General features: G+C 39.7%; 1 protein-coding gene across 2 annotated transcripts in view; it reads left to right on the top strand.

Moving 5' to 3' along the window:
• Positions 1-6,624: 6,624 nt before the first annotated feature.
• The window catches only part of LOC147312016 (carboxy-terminal domain RNA polymerase II polypeptide A small phosphatase 1-like), a 28,389-nt gene continuing 9,950 nt past the window's right edge, over positions 6,625-25,063 (top strand). Inside the window, exons 1-2 of one of the 2 annotated variants that reach the window (XM_086267534.1) lie at positions 6,625-6,988; positions 21,961-22,103. In XM_086267534.1, coding sequence (XP_086123660.1) covers positions 6,907-6,988; positions 21,961-22,103 — 225 coding nt within the window. In that variant the 5' untranslated portion in view covers positions 6,625-6,906. Of the gene's footprint in view, positions 6,989-21,960; positions 22,104-22,765 lie in introns of those variants that run through there. The other variant, XM_086267533.1, reaches the window with a different exon arrangement.

Below are 25,063 nucleotides of genomic sequence, written 5' to 3'. Positions count from 1 at the left end.
TGACAGAGGTCAGTAATTTGCACCAGAGGTACACTTCAACTGTGAGAGACAGAATGTGAAAAAAAAATCCATGAATCCACATGGTAGGATTTGTAAAGAATTTATTCGTAAATCAGGGTGGAAAATAAGTATTTGGTCAATAACAAAAATACAACTCAATACTTTGTAACATAACCTTTGTTGGCAATAACAGAGGTCAAACGTTTACTATAGGTCTTTACCAGGTTTGCACACACAGTAGCTGGTATTTTGGCCCATTCCTCCATGCAGATCTTCTCGAGAGCAGTGATGTTTTGGGGCTGTCGCCGAGCAACACGGACTTTCAACTCCCGCCACAGATTTTCTATGGGGTTGAGGTCTGGAGACTGGCTAGGCCACTCCAGGACTTTCAAATGCTTCTTACGGAGCCACTCCTTTGTTGCCCGGGCGGTGTGTTTTGGATCATTGTCATGTTGGAAGACCCAGCCTCGTTTCATCTTCAAAGTTCTCACTGATGGAAGGAGGTTTTGGCTCAAAATCTCACGATACATGGCCCCATTCATTCTGTCCTTAACACGGATCAGTCGTCCTGTCCCCTTGGCAGAAAAACAGCCCCATAGCATGATGTTTCCACCCCCATGCTTCACAGTAGGTATGGTGTTCTTGGGATGCAACTCAGTATTCTTCTTCCTCCAAACACGACGAGTTGAGTTTATACCAAAAAGTTCTACTTTGGGTTCATCTGACCACATGACATTCTCCCAATCCTCTGCTGTATCATCCATGTGCTCTCTGGCAAACTTCAGACGGGCCTGGACATGCACTGGCTTCAGCAGCGGAACACGTCTGGCACTGCGGGATTTGATTCCCTGCCGTTGTAGTGTGTTACTGATGGTGACCTTTGTTACTTTGGTCCCAGCTCTCTGCAGGTCATTCACCAGGTCCCCCCGTGTGGTTCTGGGATCTTTGCTCACCGTTCTCATGATCATTTTGACCCCACGGGATGAGATTTTGCGTGGAGCCCCAGATCGAGGGAGATTATCAGTGGTCTTGTATGTCTTCCATTTTCTGATGATTGCGCCCACAGTTGATTTTTTCACCCCAAGCTGCTTGCCTATTGTAGATTCACTCTTCCCAGTCTGGTGCAGGTCTACAATACTTTTCCTGGTGTCCTTCGAAAGCTCTTTGGTCTTGGCCATGGCGGAGTTTGGAGTCTGACTGTTTGAGGCTGTGGACAGGTGTCTTTTATACAGATGATGAGTTCAAACAGGTGCCATTCATACAGGTAACGAGTGGGGGACAGAAAAGCTTCTTACAGAAGACGTTACAGGTCTGTGAGAGCCAGAGATTTTCCTTGTTTGAGGTGACCAAATACTTATTTTCCACCCTAATTAACTAATAAATTCTTTACAAATCCTACCATGTGAATTCATGGATTTTTTTTTCACATTCTGTCTCTCACAGTTGAAGTGTACCTCTGGTGCAAATTACTGACCTCTGTCATCATTTTAAGTGGGGGAACTTGCACAATCGGTGGCTGACTAAATACTTTTTTGCCCCACTGTACAACTGTGCATTTACTCTACTCACTCATTTATTTCATTGAAGTTGAAATAACTGAAATGTAAACTTTCTCAAGTGGGGCATGCCAGAAAAAGTTGTCTATAAAAGATATATTTAAGTATGGATATCCATAAATATGCACATCTAAATATATGTTTTAAATATAATATACACAGTAAATTATGAAAACCAGGCTCTGTAACTGTTTTATTTTCAGAGAAAAAATATAATAAAACACCAAACATTTGTTTGGAATCTGTCCTCTTAGAGTCAGCACATTGGCTCTAGCACTAAACTGAACACAGATTCTATCATTTTATGGCACATCAAAGGCTAATTTGCTTTTTTATAATATATGCTTTCCCCTTTGGGGGTAAACTAAGTTTTCAGACCAGCACATTTGATTTTTGATGCTGTTGCTTTCATACGTACTGATATCAAGCACAGATTTGCTCACTTAACTCAAAGTGTAACACTTATGAGAGTTTAGATCCATTTGTGGACAGATTCAGTTTTTCGGGTGTTTAAAAGCTGCTTCATACATAAAATCATGAGTTGTTTTACTGTGTATTAACTGACAAGTAGTTGGTAATCCTATGAAATTATTTCACTATTGCTTTATTGTCTAATGCTATTGCTAGATAAATACTGCCCTTCTGCAGCTCTTGTCTTCTTTGGCTCCTTTTCCTATGCAGAGTATAATCACTAAGGAAATTGTTTCAAACCTGAATGAAAACATGCAAGTCCTGCATGAAATGCAACGTTGCATTAAATCCTAAATGTCTGTGCAATTTATAATAACTTTATTTGTTCATCTTTTAAATGAAATGACAGCTGTTTGTAAGCAGACGACACAAGAGCGCTCTACATTTTGTATTTAAAATTTTGTGGAATGTGTTGCAGTGCCTCGTGACAGATATTAGACTCACAGAGATTGTAGTTTGTCAAAAAGAATGACTATTTCTTTATTTTGATAATATGACTGTGGCCGCTTTGTGTGCGTGTGTCTTTTGCAAATTGTTTATTTATTGAGTGACTGTATTTGTTACGGCTTCTGCTTTTTATCTGTGAAACATTTGAATCTGGCATGGAAACGGCATGACAGTTGTTAAGATTAAGAACAATAAAGGAAATGTGACAAATATAAGGGAAAACTTGCCATCTTCTTGGCTGAAAACTGCATGTAAGACCATGCTGAAAATGGTATACACATCACGGCTGATCCATAAAGAATTACTGAGTGTGGTAAGTCCAACCTTACACCACTCCATCTGCATCACCCTGAAGACCAACAACTATGTGCTTATTTTCATGCTGGGGAGATCCATATTCCAGAATACTCCCTCTACTATAACTAAACTATGAACTGCTTCAGTGATTCTCACGAGTATTTGATTTCTATATGAAGATGGGAAAATATCTTTGGAACATATGTTGCGCATCTTCAATCAATCTCATCAGTAGTAACCAAAGGAGAATGAATGACTGTATGACACAATACTTACTGCTTATAAAGCATCAGATTTCTTAGGTTTGCTGACTCTGTAGTGGATCTGAAGCTGTGTGTATCTTTGACAGGATCTCCAAGGTAAGAAGAGAGGGAATAAGCTGTAAAGAAATGGTGCAAGAGAAATTTCCAGTCAGACTAGTTTGGAAATTGTTAAATAAATGTTTACTATCTCTTTCCACTGCAGATGTCCAAAGCTGAGACTTCACCCCCTCCCGGGTGCAATACTTAATTATTATTAATATTATTATTAGGCATTATATCGTGGACACAGGTAAGAGAATCTTTAATTCTTGTTGGTGTCACTGACAATCAAGGAGGTTTTGAGGCATAAGAAATGTTTAAGATGCTTGTTTGCTGGATTTTTTTACCCCTTAAGAACCGACAGTGCAACAACATATTCACTGGATGGACTGACTTGTCTCATAAAGTCTACATTGCACCAGAAACACCTTCAAGAGATTGTACCTATGTCCTCAAACCTTTTAGACTCACTGAACTTATAACTTATTACTTGTTATAAATGCCTATATTTCTCATCTAGGTCACATAAAGAGTGGCAAGAGAAAGGCCCTCCTAAGATCCTGCAAGACCTCAGAGATGTGGTCCTTGTTGAAGGCAGCACAGCAAAGCTGAAGTGTAGTGTTAGCGCTTTCCCTTTCATTGTCTGGTACAAGGATGGCAGGATGGCAAAGGACTGAAGGTTGGTCCCAAGTACTGCTATGTTTTTGAAGACCCTGATGTATTGGCACTTGTGGTCTGGTTATGATTATAAGATTTTTTATTTTTTATTTTCTTGATTATGACATGAAGAATTTTTAAAATAATCACTGATGAGAACTTTGCCCCACATGTCAGATACAAAGGTTGACTCTTGCTGATTAATGTAGAATCATGTGGTTCACAGAGTTAATCTGTCCCAGTTCCTGCTAAGAATTCTAAAGACCCAGATAACATCAAGACCAAGAGAGGGACAACAGTGGTACTCAAGGCTGAAATAAGCAGACAGCCTCCTCCAGTCGTTGTCTGGCTCAAAGTAGTTGCTAGCAGATTTCTGCACTTGCACATAGTTTGCATGGAAGACAATGACTTGTCTTCAAACACTCGCCAAGTTCTCGCAGAGTATTAGTGAAAATGTGAAAAATGTGACACAAACTGGAAACAGAGACCATCCGCCTTCAAGTAAAGTTGGGCCATTTGAAACATGTTGGCTGAAAAGGTGAGACACAACTTTTACTTTGAAGGTCTTCTGGTAGCAACTAAAATGATCACAGGGAAGTGTTTACCTCTATGACCAGTTTTACCTAGTAACACCCAGCAACCATTCGCCAATCAGATGGTAAGTTCATATTTTTTCCCTAGCAACTAGAGATTTCCAGGTGGTTGCCAAATGGTCTCTGGGCCCATGTGACTGAGATTGCAGTTTTTCCACTAGCATCCAATCACTTCATTAGTCTATTCAATATAAATACTCCCATTCCCCTCTATGTGTTGCCAGGTTGTCTTGTTTCTACTTCTATCCAGCAATTTCTTGCATTCACTTAATTTCCTTTTTATTAATAACTTGAATGCCTCCATGGAAGCGCATTTATTTGCTTTTGCCTTTCATTAAAGATCTGACCTTTGGAATTGACCAAAGACGGGACTTTATGAGCATTTGGGTCCTTGTGTGTTCCCTCAAACCATAATAATAATAATAATAATAATAAAAATAATAATAGTGGATTGCATTTATATAGCACTTTTCGAGACCCTCAAAGCGCTTTACAATTCCACTATTCATTCACTCTCACATTCACACACTGGTGGAGGCAGCTACAGTTGTAGCCACAGCTGCCGTGGGGCAGACTGACAGAAGCGAGGCTGCCATATCGCGCCATCGGCCCCTCTGGCCATCACCAGTAGGCGGTAGGGCAAAGTGTCTTGCTCAAGGACACAACGACCGAGACGGTCCGAGACGGGGCTCAAACTGGCAACCTTCCGATTACAAGACAAACTGCCAACTCTTGAGCCACGATCGCCCCACAACCCAAGCCATTATGTAGTAGTAAATGTATGTAGTAGATTCTAGATTTGGATTTGCCATTTGATAGGTAAGACTCAGTCCATCTGAAATAATATAATTAGAGTTTAAAAAATATTTAAACTGCAGTTTATTATGGGAAATGTTCATCCATGATTTTATTAACATAGAATGGTAGTGACTGCACATGAAAGTCACAACCAAATTTTGAAAAATACAACAGCTGATGCAAAGTTGAGGCTGCACCTCTTTGGCTGGGAGCGGTTCATCTTCACTGTGTCTCTGAGTTATGTCTCTTCAGGTAATTTAGCATTTTGACCAGAGAGTTAAAGAAAAAAGACAGGATCGGGGATTTTTAGGTGCCAGCAATAGTAGCAATCAGTTCAAGCTACTGGACGAAGCTATTTACAGCAATAGCTATGGCATATTTTGGCTTTAAAGCGCAGCAAATCTCTGCATGGTCCCCCAGCACAGATTGCAGATTGTAGGCATTTATTAACAAAGTGCAAGCAATGAAGATGGGCTCTTCATTCTTAGTTTTATTTCGATTCTTATTTTTGTTAATTTGTTTTCTATTTGCTGCAATTTCTAATGTGATCATGGTCCTTAAAATAAGTTACTTTTAAATTGTTATGAAAGGAGACAGAAGTGCATAAAAGTACATACAATAATGATACAACAGTGATCACAAACACCTTTATTTCCTGGCAAGGACCGAAATTTGATGTTGTGATAGCAAGCATATAGAGTATACGGTATAAACTACAGCAGGACATGATGGCCCACTGACACAATTTGTTTTCATCAGAAAAACAAAAGGCATAAGATCATTAACAGTTACTAAAAGATTTCCATCTAGAGCAAGCTCGATAAACCTGTAGGACATTTATTTTGTGTGCCTGCAGGTTCTCTGTTATCCGCTAGGGGGTGATGCCTCCGCTTTATACTTCCACTTTCAGTGGAAAGTCCACTTGGTCGGACTTTCAGTGGACTGTAAGTACATGATTCCTTGAAACTCTGTCATTTCCGACTTCACTAAATGATTTTGACGACTCTCGTTACTGGAAACAAGCCAAATAAAAACGAAAAGCCTCGTTGTGATAGGTGGAGCCTTTACGGCAACAACATGAGGAGTTTCTATGATCTTACATGTGGCCTCTTTAGAGACCGTCCCTAACTTGGTCGGTTTCAAGGCCACCCCCAGCTGCAATGTTATCTGTAAACTTTTTTTTTTTTTTTAAGTTTCTCAGAAGTCAAAGAAAAGTAATAAGAGAAACCGAAATATGTTTTTTTCTGTTATGCAAAAGCAAAAAGAAAGGAGAAAACACTGTTTTGTTCACGGTTGGGCTCCGGATGAAAGTAAAAAATAAATAAATAATGAAAGGCCAAATGTAAAGAAAAATAATGTAATTGTTTAAATAACAATAACAACATAAGATTTATAAATACTATAAAATATTTATGAACCTGCAACAATGCTTTTTTTAAAAATACATTTAAAAAATAAATTTAAAAAAACAAAAAGCCTTCACATCCTGCATTGTGGCTTTAAGAACCGGGCTTCCTTGAAACCGTCAGGTCCCATTTAGCGAAGACAAATTGATGAACTTCTCCAGTATTTGCATCTTTTGTAACTTTTTAAGACCTATTTTTATTTTATTTTAACTTTTACAGGTATTTTTGTTCGGTGTTTCTGGCCGTTGACAAGGTTTCTTTTAGTTTTAAGCTGCAGCATGCGCGTCCGCAAACAGGGAGTGGCAAAATTTAAAGACTTGAATTTGCCCTAACTCCTCGCAAGTTTTAAACGGCGGTAAAGTTCCTGTGTGCGGATCCAATGGCCCACCCGTCGTCGGTAATCACGCAAGTAAGAAGAGAGGAGGAGGAGGGGGAGGAAAATGCCTGTCTTCGTGAGGAAGGTGAGTTTGGGAGAAGTTTTTGGAGCTGCGTATGATAATGTCAGAGAGGTTGGTTTGAGGGCGCCTGTCCTCTGTGAGCGGTTGCAGACATCTCTGTGATAACGCCTGCTCCTTTAATCAAGTGTCCGTGACCGGTTCTCAAAGGTTCTCACCGAGTTTAATAAGTTTGCATCCGGTGTAGCTTTTTGCGTTAGGTGGGACCCACGGGAGATTATAGCCGTTTCTAAGTAGATAAAGTAGAAAATATGTGTTTCACCGGGTCGGTCAAGGGGAACTTAACAGACTTCACGGTGTTACGCAGAATTTTTAGGCGGAATGAGGTTTGAACGGCAGAAATAACGTGTCTCTGAAGGGGGCGTGGCCACAGCCCCATTGACAGCTCACTCGTCCTGCTCTGGACCTCCATGCTGAGCTGCCGTCAGTTTATTTTTGTCTCCTCGTTTCAAAATGAACACGCTGTGGTCTCCCACCTCTTATTTACGTTATTATTGTTATGGAGACTGTGGAGCACGAGCAGTGTTACTCACTTTCTATAAGTGGGACATGGACTAAGCAGCTCTACTAAACAGTATTTATAGGTCACTGTAACAAATGATTTGGCCTATCTCTGGGATAGGTTCACTTACAAACACTTAGAGCTGTACACTCACCATCCGCTTTATTAGGTACACCGGTTCAACTGCTTGTTCGTGCAAATATGTAATCATCCAGTCACATGGCACCAGCTCAGTGCATTAAGGCATGTAGACAAGAGAGCGAGACGATCTGATAAAGTTCAAACTGAGCATCAGAATCGGGAATACAGATGATTGAAGTGACTTTGAATGTGGTGTACTTGTTTGTGCTAGACAGGCTGTTTTGAGTATGTCAGAAACTGCAGATGTGCTGGGTTTTTCCCACACAGCCATCTCTGGGGATGACAGAGTCGCCTGAAAAAGAGAACCTGTCCAGTGAGTCGAAGTTCTCTTGATGATACTGGCAGTCAAAGGCCACTGGTTACAGCCAAGGAATGCAGACATGTCCGATATTAAAGCAGATGTGCTACAGATGTGCCACCGAAGAAGACCACACTGGGTGCCCTTCCTGTCAGCTAAGAATAGGAAACTGAGGCTACAGTTCATATTGGTTCACTAACATTGGACAATAGAAGATTCGAAAGATGTTGCTTTGTATCAACCCTTCAAGCAGATGGTGGGGCGATGTTGTGTGGGATATTTTCTTCGCACCCTTCTGGTCTCTTAAACTGAGCATCACAGCCTACCTGCGTGGAGTTGCTGACCATGTCCATCCCTTTTTGACCACAGTGTACCCATCTTCTGTTGGCTGCTTTCATCAGGATTTCATCAGATCATCTCAAACTGGTTTCTTGACAATGAAATCAATGACAATGTGTTCATTGTATTCATGGCCTCCACACTTACCAGATCTCAATTCAGTAGAGCACCTTTGGAATGTGGTGGAACGGCAGATTGACACCATGAATGTGCAACAATGGCGTGATGCTATCATGTCAACATGGACCAAAATCTCCAGCACCTTATTGAATCTGTGCCGCGAACGATTAAGGCAGCTATGAAGCAAAAAGGGGACCAACCAGGTACTGGCAAAGTGTACCTAATAAAGTGGCTGGTGAGTGCATATTAGTTGCGGTAGTACTTCAGAAGACAGTGCCGGATTTATGCAGTTCTTTCCTAAAATGTACCATGTCACTTTGCATTTGGTTTATAATTTTTAGTATCCAAAAATACTTTGTTAGATACAGTCCCTTGTTATGTTGTACTTACATTTTGAGTTGGGCACGTATTTTCAGGTACTTAAAAACTTGTACTTTAAAGTAAGAAAGATAACATGATAAACGTGGGGGATATAAACCATAATTTGTGGCCTGTGTTATAATTTTTGTTTTTTCTAGCTTTGTTGTTTACTTCCGTCTTATTGTTAAGAAAATAATAGAAAAGAAGAAGAGGAAAAAAACTGTTTATCTGGTTTAAGTTTGTTATCACACCATCTCTGAACATGTAGTCAGCGCAAAATGAAAAACTGCTAAACATCAACCACATATCTCAGTAAGTACCGACTTATTTGCAAGTAGGCCAAATATTGGTCAACTAGGCCAATGTTAGCTGAGGCACATATTCATCCAATGTGTCAGTGAATTCTTAGAAAATCGTAAGGCTAAAAAAATGATTTTATGTATATAATGATGTTGCTGTTATTAGTTATTTCAAAACTAGTTTAGCAATTCTGTAATGCAGTTTCTTGTTTCTTATCTGGTGATGTACAGATGCAAAACGGAGATATCGGCTCTTAACTCCCAGAAATCAACTCGGCGTATGTTATTTGTAAAGTCTCATATGAGCCTCAAAATATATTTATGTTTTTCTGTTATTGTTGATTGAGGATCACATCAGACATCAGCCTTGTGATTGAAAAACGCATGTTGAATTTTAGTTCTGGTACTAAACCTGTACAGTCATATATAAAGTTACCGTGGTAACTGAACTGAGGGGAACACTATTGCAGGATGAAGTGAGTAACGATTTTTATTTGGACTGAACAGATACAGTCTGAGTCAGATGTCACTGACTCTCTATTGATAGAAAATGTTAAAAGTAAGTTTGTATGGGATAATTTTATTTTATTTTTTTTAAGAAACGACTAGCTTATTTTTTTATATATAAAATATAATTTTTCATCATGAAGGAGGTCTAAATCCTGGTGCTGGTGCTCTGTAGAAGTTTATTTTGTTTTTTCAATTTTTGAGCAACGTTCTGGTGTAACAGTGTAAAACGGGAACAAAGGTACATAAACAGATCTTAAAATAGAGAACGAAGCTATTTATTGCAAAACAATGGCGATTAGAAAGGCGTTTAAAAAAGAAATGAATAACAGGAAAGGCTGTGTTGTAATTATGATCGGATAAATTAATGCCCAAGATTCTGTGTACAGATGATGGGCAGCTGAGACAGACTTTTGTCTTTAAGGGTTGTTAATATAGTAAAAGGAAAACGTTCTCAACTCACTTAAGATCGTTCAATCCTGCCTAGCAAAGAAGAGGACACTTGTTCATTGGCTGCTGCCCTAACAAACAGATTATTGGTGTCTGTGCTTTTTTACATTGAAGAATTTCTACAAAAGACACTCAATGCAGTTAGCATCCATAGACAGAAATGTCAATGTCTTATCAATTATAAACAAAAAGACTTCCTGAGCATCAGTTCTCTGAATGCAGTTGTGAACAGTAGGGGTGCAACGATATTCGTATCGATATTGAACCGTTCGATACAGTGCTTTCGGTTCGGTACGCATATGTATCGAACAATACAAAATTTGTAATTTATTTTATCAACTTTCCTTCTGACGATGCTGTCTGTGTTGAGCGCTCAGTGAATCTGCGTTCGACTACTCCGCCTAGGCTGCACTGTCGAGCGCAGATCCACTGAGTGCTCAACACAGACAGCATAGTCAGAAGGAAGAGCGCAGGGCAAGCTAGCAAGACAGAAGTTAAGCTCTCCAGATCTGGCGTTTGGAATTATTTTGGTTTTCATGTGACGTATGACCCTGAAGGTAAGCGAGTCATGGACTAAAGTAAAACAGTATATTGGATGTGCCGTGCAATGCTCAATTACAGTGGGGCAAAAAAGTATTTAGTCAGCCACCGATTGTGCAAGTTCCCCCACTTAAAATGATGACAGAGGTCAGTAATTTGCACCAGAGGTACACTTCAACTGTGAGAGACAGAATGTAAAAAAAAAATCCATGAATCCACATGGTAGGATTTGTAAAGAATTTATTCGTAAATCAGGGTGGAAAATAAGTATTTGGTCAATAACAAAAATACAACTCAATACTTTGTAACATAACCTTTGTTGGCAATAACAGAGGTCAAATGTTTACTATAGGTCTTTACCAGGTTTGCACACACAGTAGCTGGTATTTTGGCCCATTCCTCCATGCAGATCTTCTCGAGAGCAGTGATGTTTTGGGGCTGTCGCCGAGCAACACAGACTTTCAACTCCCGCCACAGATTTTCTATGGGGTTGAGGTCTGGAGACTGGCTAGGCCACTCCAGAACTTTCAAATGCTTCTTACGGAGCCACTCCTTTGTTGCCCGGGCGGTGTGTTTTGGATCATTGTCATGTTGGAAGACCCAGCCTCGTTTCATCTTCAGAGTTCTCACTGATGGAAGGAGGTTTTGGCTCAAAATCTCACGATACATGGCCCCATTCATTCTGTCCTTAACACGGATCAGTCGTCCTGTCCCCTTGGCAGAAAAACAGCCCCATAGCATGATGTTTCCACCCCCATGCTTCACAGTAGGTATGGTGTTCTTGGGATGCAACTCAGTATTCTTCTTCCTCCAACACGACGAGTTGAGTTTATACCAAAAAGTTCTACTTTGGTTTCATCTGACCACATGACATTCTCCCAATCCTCTGCTGTATCATCCATGTGCTCTCTGGCAAACTTCAGACGGGCCTGGACATGCACTGGCTTCAGCAGCGGAACACGTCTGGCACTGCGGGATTTGATTCCCTGCCGTTGTAGTGTGTTACTGATGGTGACCTTTGTTACTTTGGTCCCAGCTCTCTGCAGGTCATTCACCAGGTGCCCCCGTGTGGTTCTGGGATCTTTGCTCACCGTTCTCATGATCATTTTGACCCCACGGGATGAGATCTTGCGTGGAGCCCCAGATCGAGGGAGATTATCAGTGGTCTTGTATGTCTTCCATTTTCTGATGATTGCTCCCACAGTTGATTTTTTTCACACCAAGCTGCTTGCCTATTGTAGATTCACTCTTCCCAGTCTGGTGCAGGTCTACAATACTTTTCCTGGTGTCCTTCGAAAGCTCTTTGGTCTTGGCCATGGCGGAGTTTGGAGTCTGACTGTTTGAGGCTGTGGACAGGTGTCTTTTATACAGATGATGAGTTCAAACAGGTGCCATTCATACAGGTAACGAGTGGGGGACAGAAAAGCTTCTTACAGAAGATGTTACAGGTCTGTGAGAGCCAGAGATTTTCCTTGTTTGAGGTGACCAAATACTTATTTTCCACCCTAATTTACGAATAAATTCTTTACAAATCCTACCATGTGAATTCATGGATTTTTTTTCACATTCTGTCTCTCACAGTTGAAGTGTACCTCTGGTGCAAATTACTGACCTCTGTCATCATTTTAAGTGGGGGAACTTGCACAATCAGTGGCTGACTAAATACTTTTTTGCCCCACTGTACATGGGTGGGAGCTAGTGTGTTAGCGCAGTTAGCTCGTTAACGTGTTGGCCGTCTAGCCCCATGCACGGGGCGATCGGCGGTAGCTCGTTAACGGAGATTTGCCGTGTTGTGGCGTTAAGGTCATTTCAACGAGATTAACCTGAAATCACTAGTGGGAACACAACGAATATGACTGCACATTTACGCCGACATCATCCTAGTGCAAAGACAAAAACAACAAGCATGCTACTAACTTTAGCCGAGTCATTTAGACAGCTGTTAGCACATGATTCTCCTTATGCTGCTGAGAATATAGCCCAGAAGAAGCGGATAGTATAGCTTTTATTTTGGAAAGAGCCATTTCTCTGTAATAAACTCTCTTTTCCAAAGATGAGTGATTCCTCAATCAGATACAGGGCTTGCAATATCGCTAGCCCGACGTCCTGGGGCTAGCGATTTTTTTTCAGTCGGGCTACCAAAATCTATCTCTTCCCTGCCCGTCGGGCTATTGTAGGAAGAAAAATATATGTCAATGCTTTTGCATTCTTTCAGAAATGTAGCTGGGTAATTATGTCATTGGCATCGGTGAGCCACTGTCAATATGTGACATATTGAAATCGCGTTTGAATTTGCGCTTGTTTTTTTTGCTTTCACTTTGCAATCGCGCGTACTGTGTATAGAGAGCGACAGCACTGATCTGTGAGTGATGAAAATTTGTGCACCAATTCCTCTGACATCGTCTTATTAATCGTTAGCTCACTATGCAAACATGACAAGTGAAATCTCCTGCAGCTTAAACATGTGAGAGGTTGATCGCGCAGAGAATCGCTGAGCTTATGTGAGTGCGTGTGTAAAAGCAGGAGGATATATATTTCATTTCTTCTGAGCCAAATAAGACAGGTCAGGGTGAAGAAGTGACAGCCAAAGAAAAGCTTACCACAAAACGGAGAAGTTATGACAAATCAGACTATAAGGCAAAAATAAAGTGCAGCTTCATGGTTTCATGGACAAAAGAATTTCTGTGGCTGCAATATGACGAGCTAAATAACCAGGGCTGCACATAAGTGGTCCGCAGGTGCGCATTCGCTGTCAAAATAAAAAACGCGCACAAGGGTTAGGGTTAAATTTAAAAACTGTACTTTTGAGTTAAAATATATATTTATAATTTTAATAAATGACAAATTAAAAAGGCATGAACATTTTTTTTGTATCGAAAAAATATCGAACCGTGACACCAAAGTATCGAACCGAACCGTGAATTTTGTGTATCGTTGCACCCCTAGTGAACAGCGGTCTTAAACCCTATATTTTATTCCAGTATATGAGTAATCATACCATATCTGGGCAGTTTACAGACCCGTGGTCACATTTAAGTTGAATCTTAAAGAGTGTAGCTTGGGTCCTGTGCATACTGATGAATTAGAGACCCTGTTGAGTTGAAGTGATTGGATCTCATTTCTGTTCTTTGGCTTCCTCTCATACCAAGGAGCATAAAGGTGAGGCATTAGCAGTGCTGGTGCCCTTGAAAGAAGAAAAGATTGATAGTTGACCGTGCTGACTTGGTAATATATTTAGTTCTACTTCCCAGTGATGTGATTTGGTAGGCTGTCCTTGTGCTGTGGCTGAATCTAAATGAGCTAATTAAGTGAAATGAATAAATCTGCTAAACGACCTATCCACAACCAAACAGCATGATGAAGTGCCTTCATGTGAAGAAGCAGGATAAATAAAACATGTATATAGCCTATTTTGAACTCTGTGCATCTTAATAACTTGTATTTTTCAAGACAGTCATAAGGTGGCAGTATTGTTCAGCTTTCTGGTCAAGACCACCTCCTGCCTGCTCTCAGATTATTTCCTCCTGGCTAAAAGGTCATGAGTCCAAAACATGGCAGTCATCCAGAAGTGAGAGGCCAGCGAAAAGGGGAAGGGGAAGCTGCTCTTCAGCCATTCTATAGTTTCTGTAGTCAGTAGTGGTGTTATCAGTCGTTAAGTCCTAAATGTTTTGCACACTTTTCAGCCCTAAATACCTCAAGCTTCTTGATGTTTTATGGGCATTTGGTTTTTTTTTTATCTCTGTCACCTCTGCAGTGCTCTGAAACATGCAGTTTAGTAGGCACAAAAACACGGCTAGTGATGTATTTTGACAAGTTTCTTTCCACACTCCAGCTACTTTAACAATTACATTTACACTGTAGTTATTGCCATTGAACTTGAGACTTGCTGTAAGGTGAATATTTTCCTTTGCAGAAATGTTTAAACTTTTTTTGACCTGACCCAAGTCCAGCTCGGCCACCATGAACTTGCCATACCATTTGCTCTGGAGGGGTGTGAAGCAACTTGTCAGATTGTAGCGGGATATCAGGTGTCAAAGTGTTGGAAAGTCGCTCATGGGAGGGGGGCCTTCATTCTTTCTGAGCCTCGATGGGAATAGAAGCAGCCGAGCACTGAGGCATGGCTCACCCGAAAGGGTCCCAGATAAGCCTGCTTTCAACTGAGTAGGCTGCTGATGTGGCGCGAGGTCTTTGCTGCCCCTTGGAAATGCTGTAACCTCATTATCAGCGTCTGAGCCTCTTGGATAGTGAAGTGTGAGGAATGTTGTGTTAGAGTTTGCCTACTCAGTTCTGCTGCTACCTAAGAGTAAAGCAAAGAAGGTGCAAGTTTATAATTGTCCGTCTTTGTATTGGTGTGTTCAGGTGTGCAGCACCTTAATTATAATCACGTTTCAGAGAGAATTCGTTTTTCACACAGGGCCTTGTAGGTTTGGATTTTTTTCCCTTAACAATAAACACTTTCACCTATAAACTGCATTTTGTTTTTCTTTTGTTTGTTTGTCTAATATTTAAATTTGTTTGTTGATCTGAAACATTCAAGTGTCACAAATGTACAAAAAAAACCAGGAAATCAGGAAGGGGCATGCATGCAGCACACAAGCCGGTTTATTTGTCTATCTTTGTTAGGATACTCACCAGCATCAGTATATTGTCAATGCAAATATGTGCCAGACCATTATCTAAACCCTTAAACCTACTTCTGCTTTCTTGTACAGATAAGTCCTAAATGTGGTGGCCCTGAGGGGTCAAATGCAGTGCAGTTTAAGAAGACATCAACAAGTAGATAGAAAAAAGCTTGGATAGCATACAAAACACAAATAATAATATTTCAAACTGCTTCTAACAAAGATGGTTGGACATCTTTGGTTTTTGCTGATAAGTGAGTCGAACGACGTATTGTTTGGATTAGCAGACACACACATTCAGTGAGTTCCTCGCCGGTGTCCATCAATCTGTCAATTTTCTTAACTACCTATTAACTTTTAAGGGAATTATATTGTATTTTACACATAAAGTCATTTTGTTTGTTTGTTTTTGTTCTTTTTAAATACACATTATGAAGTTTGTAGTGCAGTAAAAATCAGTTAAAGGGAGCATGACAGATATTTACTTTGATTACACAAACATTACATAGCAGTAAGTAATAGATGATAGGTATTGTTTTGTAAATAGCCAATAATTAATAATAATTTGATAACTCAATACCCTGAGTTTATTACATTATGTTATTATGCAGTATATTTCTAACTAATTTGGCGGCTCATTCTCTTTGTCTTGAAGATAAAATGGAGGAGAATAGTTCTTTTTTTTTCATTTTTGACTAATAAATCACTAAGTTGAACTTGAAGAGCTTTGTGGATGTAAGCCAACTTTTAACAGAGTATTAACAATAATAATCCACACCCATACAAATACATGCATTTTATCAGGATTCAATTAGAACTTTCAAGTTTACAGAAAAAATGACACACATGCAGGCAAATGCGATCAAAAAATGTAACCTTGTCAGAGGTAATAATATTAGTATTATTTTGATACATTACTGAAAGTTCTGCATTGCCACTGTACTATATACACAGGCATACATGTGCTCTGATTCTCATTTTATTGCTTTGTAGAGGTATTACTGCTGCATTCCCTTTGTATCAATTAAGTTTGTACCCATGTCACGTTCCCACAGTATTTTTAGCCATGTTAGAGGTGGAAGAGTAGAGATCTTCAAAGCGAGCACGTCTGGGCCTTGAATAAGATATTAATATTACTGCTATGGCTCACATTGTTAACATCGTCTGCTAAAATTGACTGTTATTATAATTTAGTTTGCAGGTTAAAGCAGCACCTAAAACACTGCACACAAAGCAGTACAATGCTGAGACTGTATATGTCTACTGTAACAGTTTCCTACTTTAACCCTTTTTTTTTTTTTTTTAAAGGTAAACTTGTTTAACCTTAGCTCTGTGGCCTTTTTGTGCAGTCTCGATTTTGCCATAATAGTTCCCTTTTAGCAACTGCTGCTCATATGGAGGGCACGCGTATGGTGTCAGATGGTTTCTTTAGTGGTGCTTCCTTTTAATAGTACAGTTTTACTTTTTATCCCCACAGAATATTATCTATCAGAAGAGTTATTCATCTTATATTTATTTTGGACGTTAACTCACGCTGACAGGAGCCAGAGCTGTCAGTGCATTCTGGGATTGTGTTTGTGTTGGCATTTGCAACACAAAGTTTGGAACCTTTAGGAGTGATTTTATGGTTCACAGTCCTCACTCTCAGTGGTTTCATTTAATTTTTTTATTTAGTTCCTGCACTGAAGTGTTACTGTGCTGCGTAAACAGTTCTTTCCTGCTACTTGTGACAGTTTTTTTTTATTTATATACACAATCTCATCATTAACTGAAGTCGGCCTCTGGCGAGCTATTTTAGGCTCACTGATGTGTAATAACAGAGAACTGGACGCCATGATGTTTTTCTTTTAACTTTGAGCTTCACCTGCCCAGTTCCTTCACACATGTTTTGAACACAAGCTTTTCATCATTCATCAAGTCAGGTATGTCCCAGCAAGCATGCCTTGACAATGACTGCTCCCCAGTGGTGTTGACCACTTTCAGCCACAGCTGACGAACATGCCAAACCCATCCAGCATAACACTTGAAAGTAGGTCAGACTTGTTAAGGGATGGAGCTGAAACCGTTCCAAACTGGTTAATAAAGGTTACTGTTCACTGTTTTTCAAAAACAAATGCACAAAACCGATTATTTTAGTAATCAAGTGATCTACTGATTTTTCTATCGAAATATCAGGTAAGACGTACTTTTGTCTTATTAACCAGCAATAATAAATATTCAAGCAAGAAAACGTGGGTCTTTCAGAATTAACTGTTCATTGGTTTCTATTTTGGAAATTGCAATGGTTTAAAGTTTAACTGCATACAATATCTGTCAAAAAAAACACCTAAACCCTTTGATTGTATGTGCATGTCATAGTGATCTTTTCTTTGTTTTCCTTAAAAAAAAAAAAAAGAAAATTTCCTAAATGCAAAAGAATTTAATAATAATAATCTCAAGTACAGTCAAACATTAAAATCAAATCAAATAAGATATAGAATAAGAATTCAAGGCATAAAATTTTTTTCCTTTAGTCTCTCTTCTTGGAAGGCTTCCTGACAATAGGAGCCACGTTTTACTGTTGCTGATAACAGATGTTATGATGGTGCAGGCAATATTTAATAATTTAATTTAATTTAGTCCTTGGCTCATGTACATTTTCATTGGCTTGAGAAAAAGGCTTTTAATTTTATATTTTAACTATTAATGCAATTTGATTAATATAGTCTTTCATATTACTTCACTTTTAATCTGAAAAATGTTATGAAGCCTTGAAATTAGCATGGTCTAGTACACTGCATGCTCCTCTTTAGACTCGCCCCTGTTTGCTGCAGGTATCACCTACATGTGAAATAGGATGGCTGCTGTCAGCCTTTACCTAGCTGTATGATTTAACCAGGCTGCTATCAGACTAAGTTAACAGTTAATCTGCAGATTTTAATACAGCTTCTGGAGGCTGACTGCAGGTTTTTTACTGTGTAAAACAAACAGGAGTGGATGGAGCACCAATAAGAGTTTTTGTGATTAAGCACTCCTGCTAGCTTTTAATGGTGATCACAGGAACATCGCTGGTGTTTTGGACACTATAAACAAGTTTTTCACTCTACGTAGGCTCACAGAGGCTCTGCCTCTTTGCTCTTCAGCTGGAAACAGACTCCGCCTCCCCATTAAAATGTGCCAGCGTCATCATCACTACAGGGTGGGCCATTTATATGGATACACCGTAATAACATGGGAATGGTTGATGATATTAAAGTCCTGTTTGTGGCACATTAGTATATGTGGCTAATGGGCACATGGCCCTCTTCCTATCCGGTCGTTAAGTGATGACGTGTCGAATCCTACTTCCGGGCCTAAAGTAGTCTGCGTTTAATATGGCTTTTGTGTTGTTAACATGTTTAATGTTTTGTATTTTCTTCTATTTGATCTCAAAAAGCTTCTAAAACAGTCAGTGATCACTGTTGACCTCCCTCGGCTTTTATTACCGCTAATCATTTATTTAAGCTCAGTTTTTAAAACCTTAGGATGTAACTACAGCCCAGCCCATGCAGCAGTATATGAATGACTAACCTCGTATTATGGATGGATTATCTCAGTTGTTCTCCTGGCTGAAGTTTGGTCCTTTTACAGCATCCTGCCATGCGATTACATTTGTTCCTGACCACCGAGAACATTCACGTTAACTTTCATCAAGTGGAAAAAAGTTAGCTTGTTTATATTATGCTAACATAGCTGTGTCGCTAGCGGTCACGTAGCACATCATTATATACCAGCTAGCCAAACTTCAGTAACCCTACAAACGTCACTGCTGTTTAGCTTTCTGTCTTCATTTATGTTGGAAGTGATAACAGAGCTGTACGTTTTAATTTGTTTCCAAAACCCCGCAGTCAGGACATGCTATATTGTATTTAGATAGAAGCTAGCGAGCTAACTTCCTGCTAACTTCTAACTCCGTTAAATGTCATAAATTCCGTTTTCATGGATGCCTGGATGTTAAACTCAATTGTTACACCTGGTAGAGCAGAACGCTGATCATTTTATTAAAGATGAAAGACTTTAGACAGTTTTTCAACTCTCAGTAGTGCCATAGTGATCGTTTGATATATGGACCTGCAGCGGAGTTTAGGCCCAGACACGGCTAGTGACGTCAGACTTTACGACCGGATTGAAAAAACAAAAGTTGTATCCAAGATGGCCGACTTCTAAATGGCCACCATGGTCACCACCCATCTTGAGGAGTTAGCATTGGCGCCTCTGCTCTGCGCCTCTCGCCCTCACATATACTAATGTGCCACAAACAGGACTTTAATATCACTAACCATTCCCATGTTATTATGGTGTATCCATATAAATGGCTCACCCTTTACTGCCGTTTTGTTAACAGTGTTTATGTTTAAAACTGGAGGCTTAATGTGGTCATTTATTCATACCCCTGTTTCAAAAATCTCTGTCAGAACATGGTATGAAATGCTTAGGTGGAAACTAGCGAGCTAACTTCCTGTTAACTTCTAACTCCGTTAAATTTAATAAAATCTGTTTTCATGGATGCCTGGATTTTAAACTTAATTGTTACACCTGGGAAAGCAGCAACGCTGATGATTTTATTAAAGATGAAAGAATTTAGACCATTTTTAACTCTTAGTGTTCATTTGACTTTGGGACCTGAAGATGACCGAGTTTTGGTCCCAGGTTACTCTGCGAAGCTCCTCACTACGGCAGCCGTAATGCTCTGACAATCCATCAAGCAGTGTGGCTTACCAAAGTTGTACTAAAACATTTTTTAACAGATTTCTGCACGCCAAAATCGGTTTGAGGTCAGTAAGCACAATCAGAATTCATACATAAGGCACACTCTCGATTTTTTGAGAAAATTAAAGGATTTTAAGTGTGCCTTATAGTGTGGAAAATGCGTTATACAGAAGAAAAGAATATATCGTGATATATATCGTTACCACACGTGCTTCAAATGATACCCCGATATGGATTTTAGGCCATATCGCCCAGCCCTAATATCAGCCAAATATATACAAATATATACATATTGGGTTTTTATTGTGTTGGGGTTTTTTTTGTTGTTTTTTTTTTTTTGAAGCATCAGTCTTAACACTTCTGTGTTAGTCAATCGGTAATATCAGTACATGAATGCTACTTTCACAATCATCACACATTTACACACAAAACATCTTGATAGGTTTGTATTATCCACTAAGGCAACAGATGTAGTCTGAGCAGCATGCTAATGCTTTAGCTGACAGCTCTGACTGGTCATCAAGGCTCAGCTAGTTTGTCAGTTTTTCTTTCTTTGTAAATGCTGGCTTTCATCACTCTCACACCAGCTGATGCGATGTTGTCCACCACTTGTATGTGCCAGAAGCTGTTCCTTCTGAGGTATGCGGCATTGGCAAATTCAAAGTGACCTCTAGTATCCGAGAAGTTATGTGTATTGCGTGGTCATATCTTAGATCTACAACTGCATTTTAATGAATTATGTTCATACATTTTCAAGAGTTCAGCAGAGAAAGACTCGGGTTCAAAATGATTTTTTTTTCTTCTCACTTTTGTACTTTTTATGTTAAAAACATTAATGTAATCAGTTCACATTAATTATAGCCTTGAATTTATTTTTTCATCTTATATTGTGAATATCAGCTCTTAAAGATGAATACAAAAACAGACCTTCTGCAAGTCTGTTTATTTCTTCTAATTATTAGTCCTTTATTTAACCAGGTAAAAAAAAAATCTCAGTGAGATTAAAATCTAATTTCCATAATAAATATTAGTACTCAGTATAGGGCAGTCCCTCGTGTCAATGAAATTGTATCACATGGAGTTTAACCATGTACTGTGTGTTAAGTTAACTTGGTGTTTCCGTAGATTGCATGAGTGTATAGCACAGACACACATCCTTACTAATTACTATAAATAAAAGTCCAGAAACTCCCAAACACTCTGGTTTTTGAGCATGAAGCTTAGCAGGCTCTGTTGGGATTAGAGTGGTTAACCCTAAGTCTTCTGTGATTTAAACTGATAAGTTGTTTAAAACAAAAATATCATCCCTTGTTATCTAGCACAAGATAAATAAGGACTAAATCATGAGTTGTAACATCTGGTGACACACAGGCCCACAAAACCCAGAAAGTTTTAGCAAATGAGCTCTTGCTATTCATTTGTTTAGTCTTTTAAATGCATTGCTATTATCATAGGTTTCATTATGATCTGTTTTATGGGAGAAAACAAATGTATCCTAAAGCAGCTATTTGCAGTAAATTAAAACTACTTTTTGCTCTAACATGGCAGTCTATTGGGTCTAAATCACTTCTGGAGCAAGCCTCATGAGGGACGTTCTAGGAAATGCAGCTCTGGACTCAGCATAAACCACGTTTATTATTCATTTCTAAAATTATGTGGATTGTAAAATCAGCCATGAAAGTTCAGTTTGATACATTTATCAGCTAGGTTAATTAACAACTAGCTAATAATGCCCATGTACAAGACAGTTCTTGGCATTCAACTTAACAAATCAGACACTGGAGCTCCGACTGGACCCAGAAGTCTTCACCAGACTATTTTGGGGATAAAATGTAGTGACAGCACGGCTGGAACAATGCACAGATTGGATAAGTCGAATGAGCAGAGGCGCCAATGCTGACATCATTGGCATTAATTAAGTCCAGAATGCATTAATCGCAGTACTAGACATTACATTTGCTTACATAGTTATACAGAGAGTTTGCAGTAAAACTGATCTAGTACAACTGATCTAGTGCTGTCACACGAGTACAGTATGAATTCTGTCTTCTCTCTGTCTCCCTATGATCCAGGTTCTGTTGCTGTTTCCAGCTCAAAGAAGTCTTACAGCAGAGGTTTTCTTCGCCGTCTCTTCAGTTGTCTGTGTAACAAAGACGCCAAACCACCTCCAGTAAAAATCAACGCCCCTCTCTCGCTAGAAGGAAATGGGACAAAAGTAAGTGCATCTTTTAACCCCCCTCCCTTGCTCTTCCCTGAGATATCAACTTTCTCTCACCCTCCCCCTTGATCATCTTTGAACAGCATGTGGGCAGCATGATTGGCAGCTGTTTGATGCCTGAAACACATGTTTTCTTGGCTTCCATATTGGTTTCTTGGCTTTCATGTTTACAAGAGCATCTCCCCCGGGCTTGGTGAAAAAGTACTCCATGTTCAGACATCAATCATGGACTTGTAGGAAAGCCGGAAATGGCGTAAATGTTGCAGAAATGCATGCCTGATCTGTCATTGCTGCTTTGCAATGCTTTCTCGGAAGATGCCATTGATCAACACATGTTAGCGTAGCTGTTTTTACCCTTTTAGTAGAGGGGAATTCTGGTAGACAGTATGAGTTGTTGTTCTTCTTCTTCTTATCATCATTATTATTATTATTATTATTATTATTATTATTATTATTATGTTTGAAGGTAGGGTAAATATAAAGAACCATACTAATTAATATTAGATTATAAATTCATAAACAGAAACTTGTGTGATGACAAAATATAAAAATGACTGGAATGTGAGGGCCTGATCTTATGTTTCATACAGTTTTTTTTTCTTCTTGTGTTTTTGGACAACTGACAATACTAATTATGGTTAAACTTGGTGTAGCCTTTGAAAACATCACTTTTGGCTGCTACGGTCTCAAGATCAAGTGGCCAAGACGTTCTCAAGTGTCAGTTTCATATTTATGCCTTAGTTCAGCCTTTTATTGAGATTTGATATTCCACAAGTTATTTGTCACGTCTTTCCAAGTCCCCAAAATAAATTTCTGGGTCTCTGGCAAAGGGAGGGTCGAGTCAAGTGCTCAGTCTCAGTTTTGGTTGTGACAACCTGTCATGTCATCAGGCATGCTGCTCCTGTTGCTGTTACTCTCTCATGCAGACTGCTACTCCCCCCCACCAGCTCTGTGACTTTTCACTCTGAATGGACTTTACAGTTGGATGCCAGTCATTTGGGAGTTGGTCTCTACAGATACAAATGCATGGAGTAAAAGCTTTGGACAAAGTCTGATAAATACTTTCGTGATGTATTTGGAAAACTCTGAGCAAAACAAAGGCACTAGAGAAGGGGAACCATCCACTGAAGGCATGTTTGCTGAGCAGTGCCAGGTCCCCAGATTAACAGAAGCTGCAGATCTCACTGGCCCATCAAAGGGAAGTGCTGAACTAGGAGTAAAGGTCCTCCTTCAGGAATATACTGAGCAGGCTGTCAGCGAAGAAATGGACCCATCTATTCCTTGTTTGGAACAATGCAACCTGAACTCGGATGAGCTTGAATCCTGCACATACTTTAATGGACACGCTGACAGCTTTGAGCAATATTCAGAGAGCAATGGATTTTTTGAATCCGACCAGATCCTCGATAAGTGCGAGACTTCAGAGTTAAGCCAACCGTGTGATGAATGTACTCAACACTGTGAGTGTTTTAAGTCCTCTGAACACTGTGGTAATCATAGCTCAGCTTCTGAATGTAGTGCTTGCTGTGAACAGTGCGCAGAACACCTCCAATTATTTCAGAAATGTAAGCCCTCCGATCAGCAGTTGGAGATTTCTGACCTTGACGCTGATGAATTGGAAGTGAACTGTGGCAGTTTGGGCCTTTGTGGAAGGTGCGATTTCAACCTTGAATGCACAGACCACCCCGAGGCTCTACAACAATATGAGCCGTCACAACAGCAGAGTGACGGCTTTGACTCCGAGTCAGACACATCAACAGAGAACTTTCAGCAATGTGAAACCATGGACTCACTCAACTGTAATCCTGAAGTCTGTGAGTACGACGAAATATCAGATGAAACTGAATTTACAAATGATGAAGATGATGAAGAAGCAGAGGAAGAAGATTATTATGATGATGATGATGGCGATTTTGAAGATGATTTGAGCTATAAAGCCAAACAAAATGAAACAGAGTTCAGTGATGAAGAATCTCACAGTTCCTCAGAAGACACACCTGTACAAGTTTACTTTGATGACACTGAAAATGTTGCCTTTGCAACTGATCTCTGGGAGACGCACGAGTACACCAAAGAAGACTTTCAACAAGCTCTTACGACAGAGGTGTCCACGGAATCTGGTGAGCCGTGTGGAAATGATGACTACGAAGTAAGCCAAGAACCGTATAAATCCGAGTCCAGCGGTGAAGAAGATGGTTCCTCAGATTGCTCCTCTGTGGAAACCAAATCCTTTAAGACTTGTCCTGAGGGCAGTATTCCATCTGATCCCTTCTCCGATTCATCTGAGGAATCTGACAAAGGACCTCAGGAAGATTCCAGCGATGAGCAGACAGAGTGGGAATCTTTTGAAGATGAGGAAGTACAGCAAAGTGATGAGAATAAATCGAAAACTGTTGATGTCACTGTTGAGGATTACTTTGATTTGTTTGACAAAGTGGACTATTACGGACACATATTTACACAAAAGCAGCGCTACATCTCTTGCTTCGATGGCGGAGATATCCATGACCACCTGTATCTGGAAGAAGAGGCAAAGAAACATAAAGCCAAAACTTTATATCAGTTTGAAGATATTAACAGGGAAGCTAATGTAAAAGACACAGACACTTGTTCTGACGATGCATCTGAAGATACTTATGAGGAAGTGGATGTGGACCAGAGTGATGGGTCTTGTAATTTAGAGACTCAATCTGAGGATTGGCTCATCGCAAAATCAGAATCAAGTTTTGAAGAGGATGACGAAAGCAAAACAGAGAACGGTGTCGTTTATGCAGAAAATGATGAGACAGCCGAGGATGATAAAGCCCCTATTGATGAAGAAGCGTGTGCCTCTGATGACCACGTTTCTGAAGAAGCTGAAGTTCGCCCATCCACTGGTCCCGAGGGGAGCATGTTTGCACCATTAGCCAAGGAAATTTCTGTTGAAGGTGATGCTTATGAAGATATTTTGTGCAGTT

The sequence above is a fragment of the Aulonocara sp. 'chitande type north' Nkhata Bay genome, linkage group LG16 (assembly GCF_057382095.1).
Source record: "Aulonocara sp. 'chitande type north' Nkhata Bay isolate Kocher_YH1m ecotype deep benthic linkage group LG16, A_spYH_male_GT1.1, whole genome shotgun sequence".
Lineage (NCBI taxonomy): Eukaryota > Metazoa > Chordata > Actinopteri > Cichliformes > Cichlidae > Aulonocara > Aulonocara sp. 'chitande type north' Nkhata Bay.
Note: the sequence above shows the minus strand (reverse complement) of the source record. Positions and strands in the feature narration are given on the sequence as shown.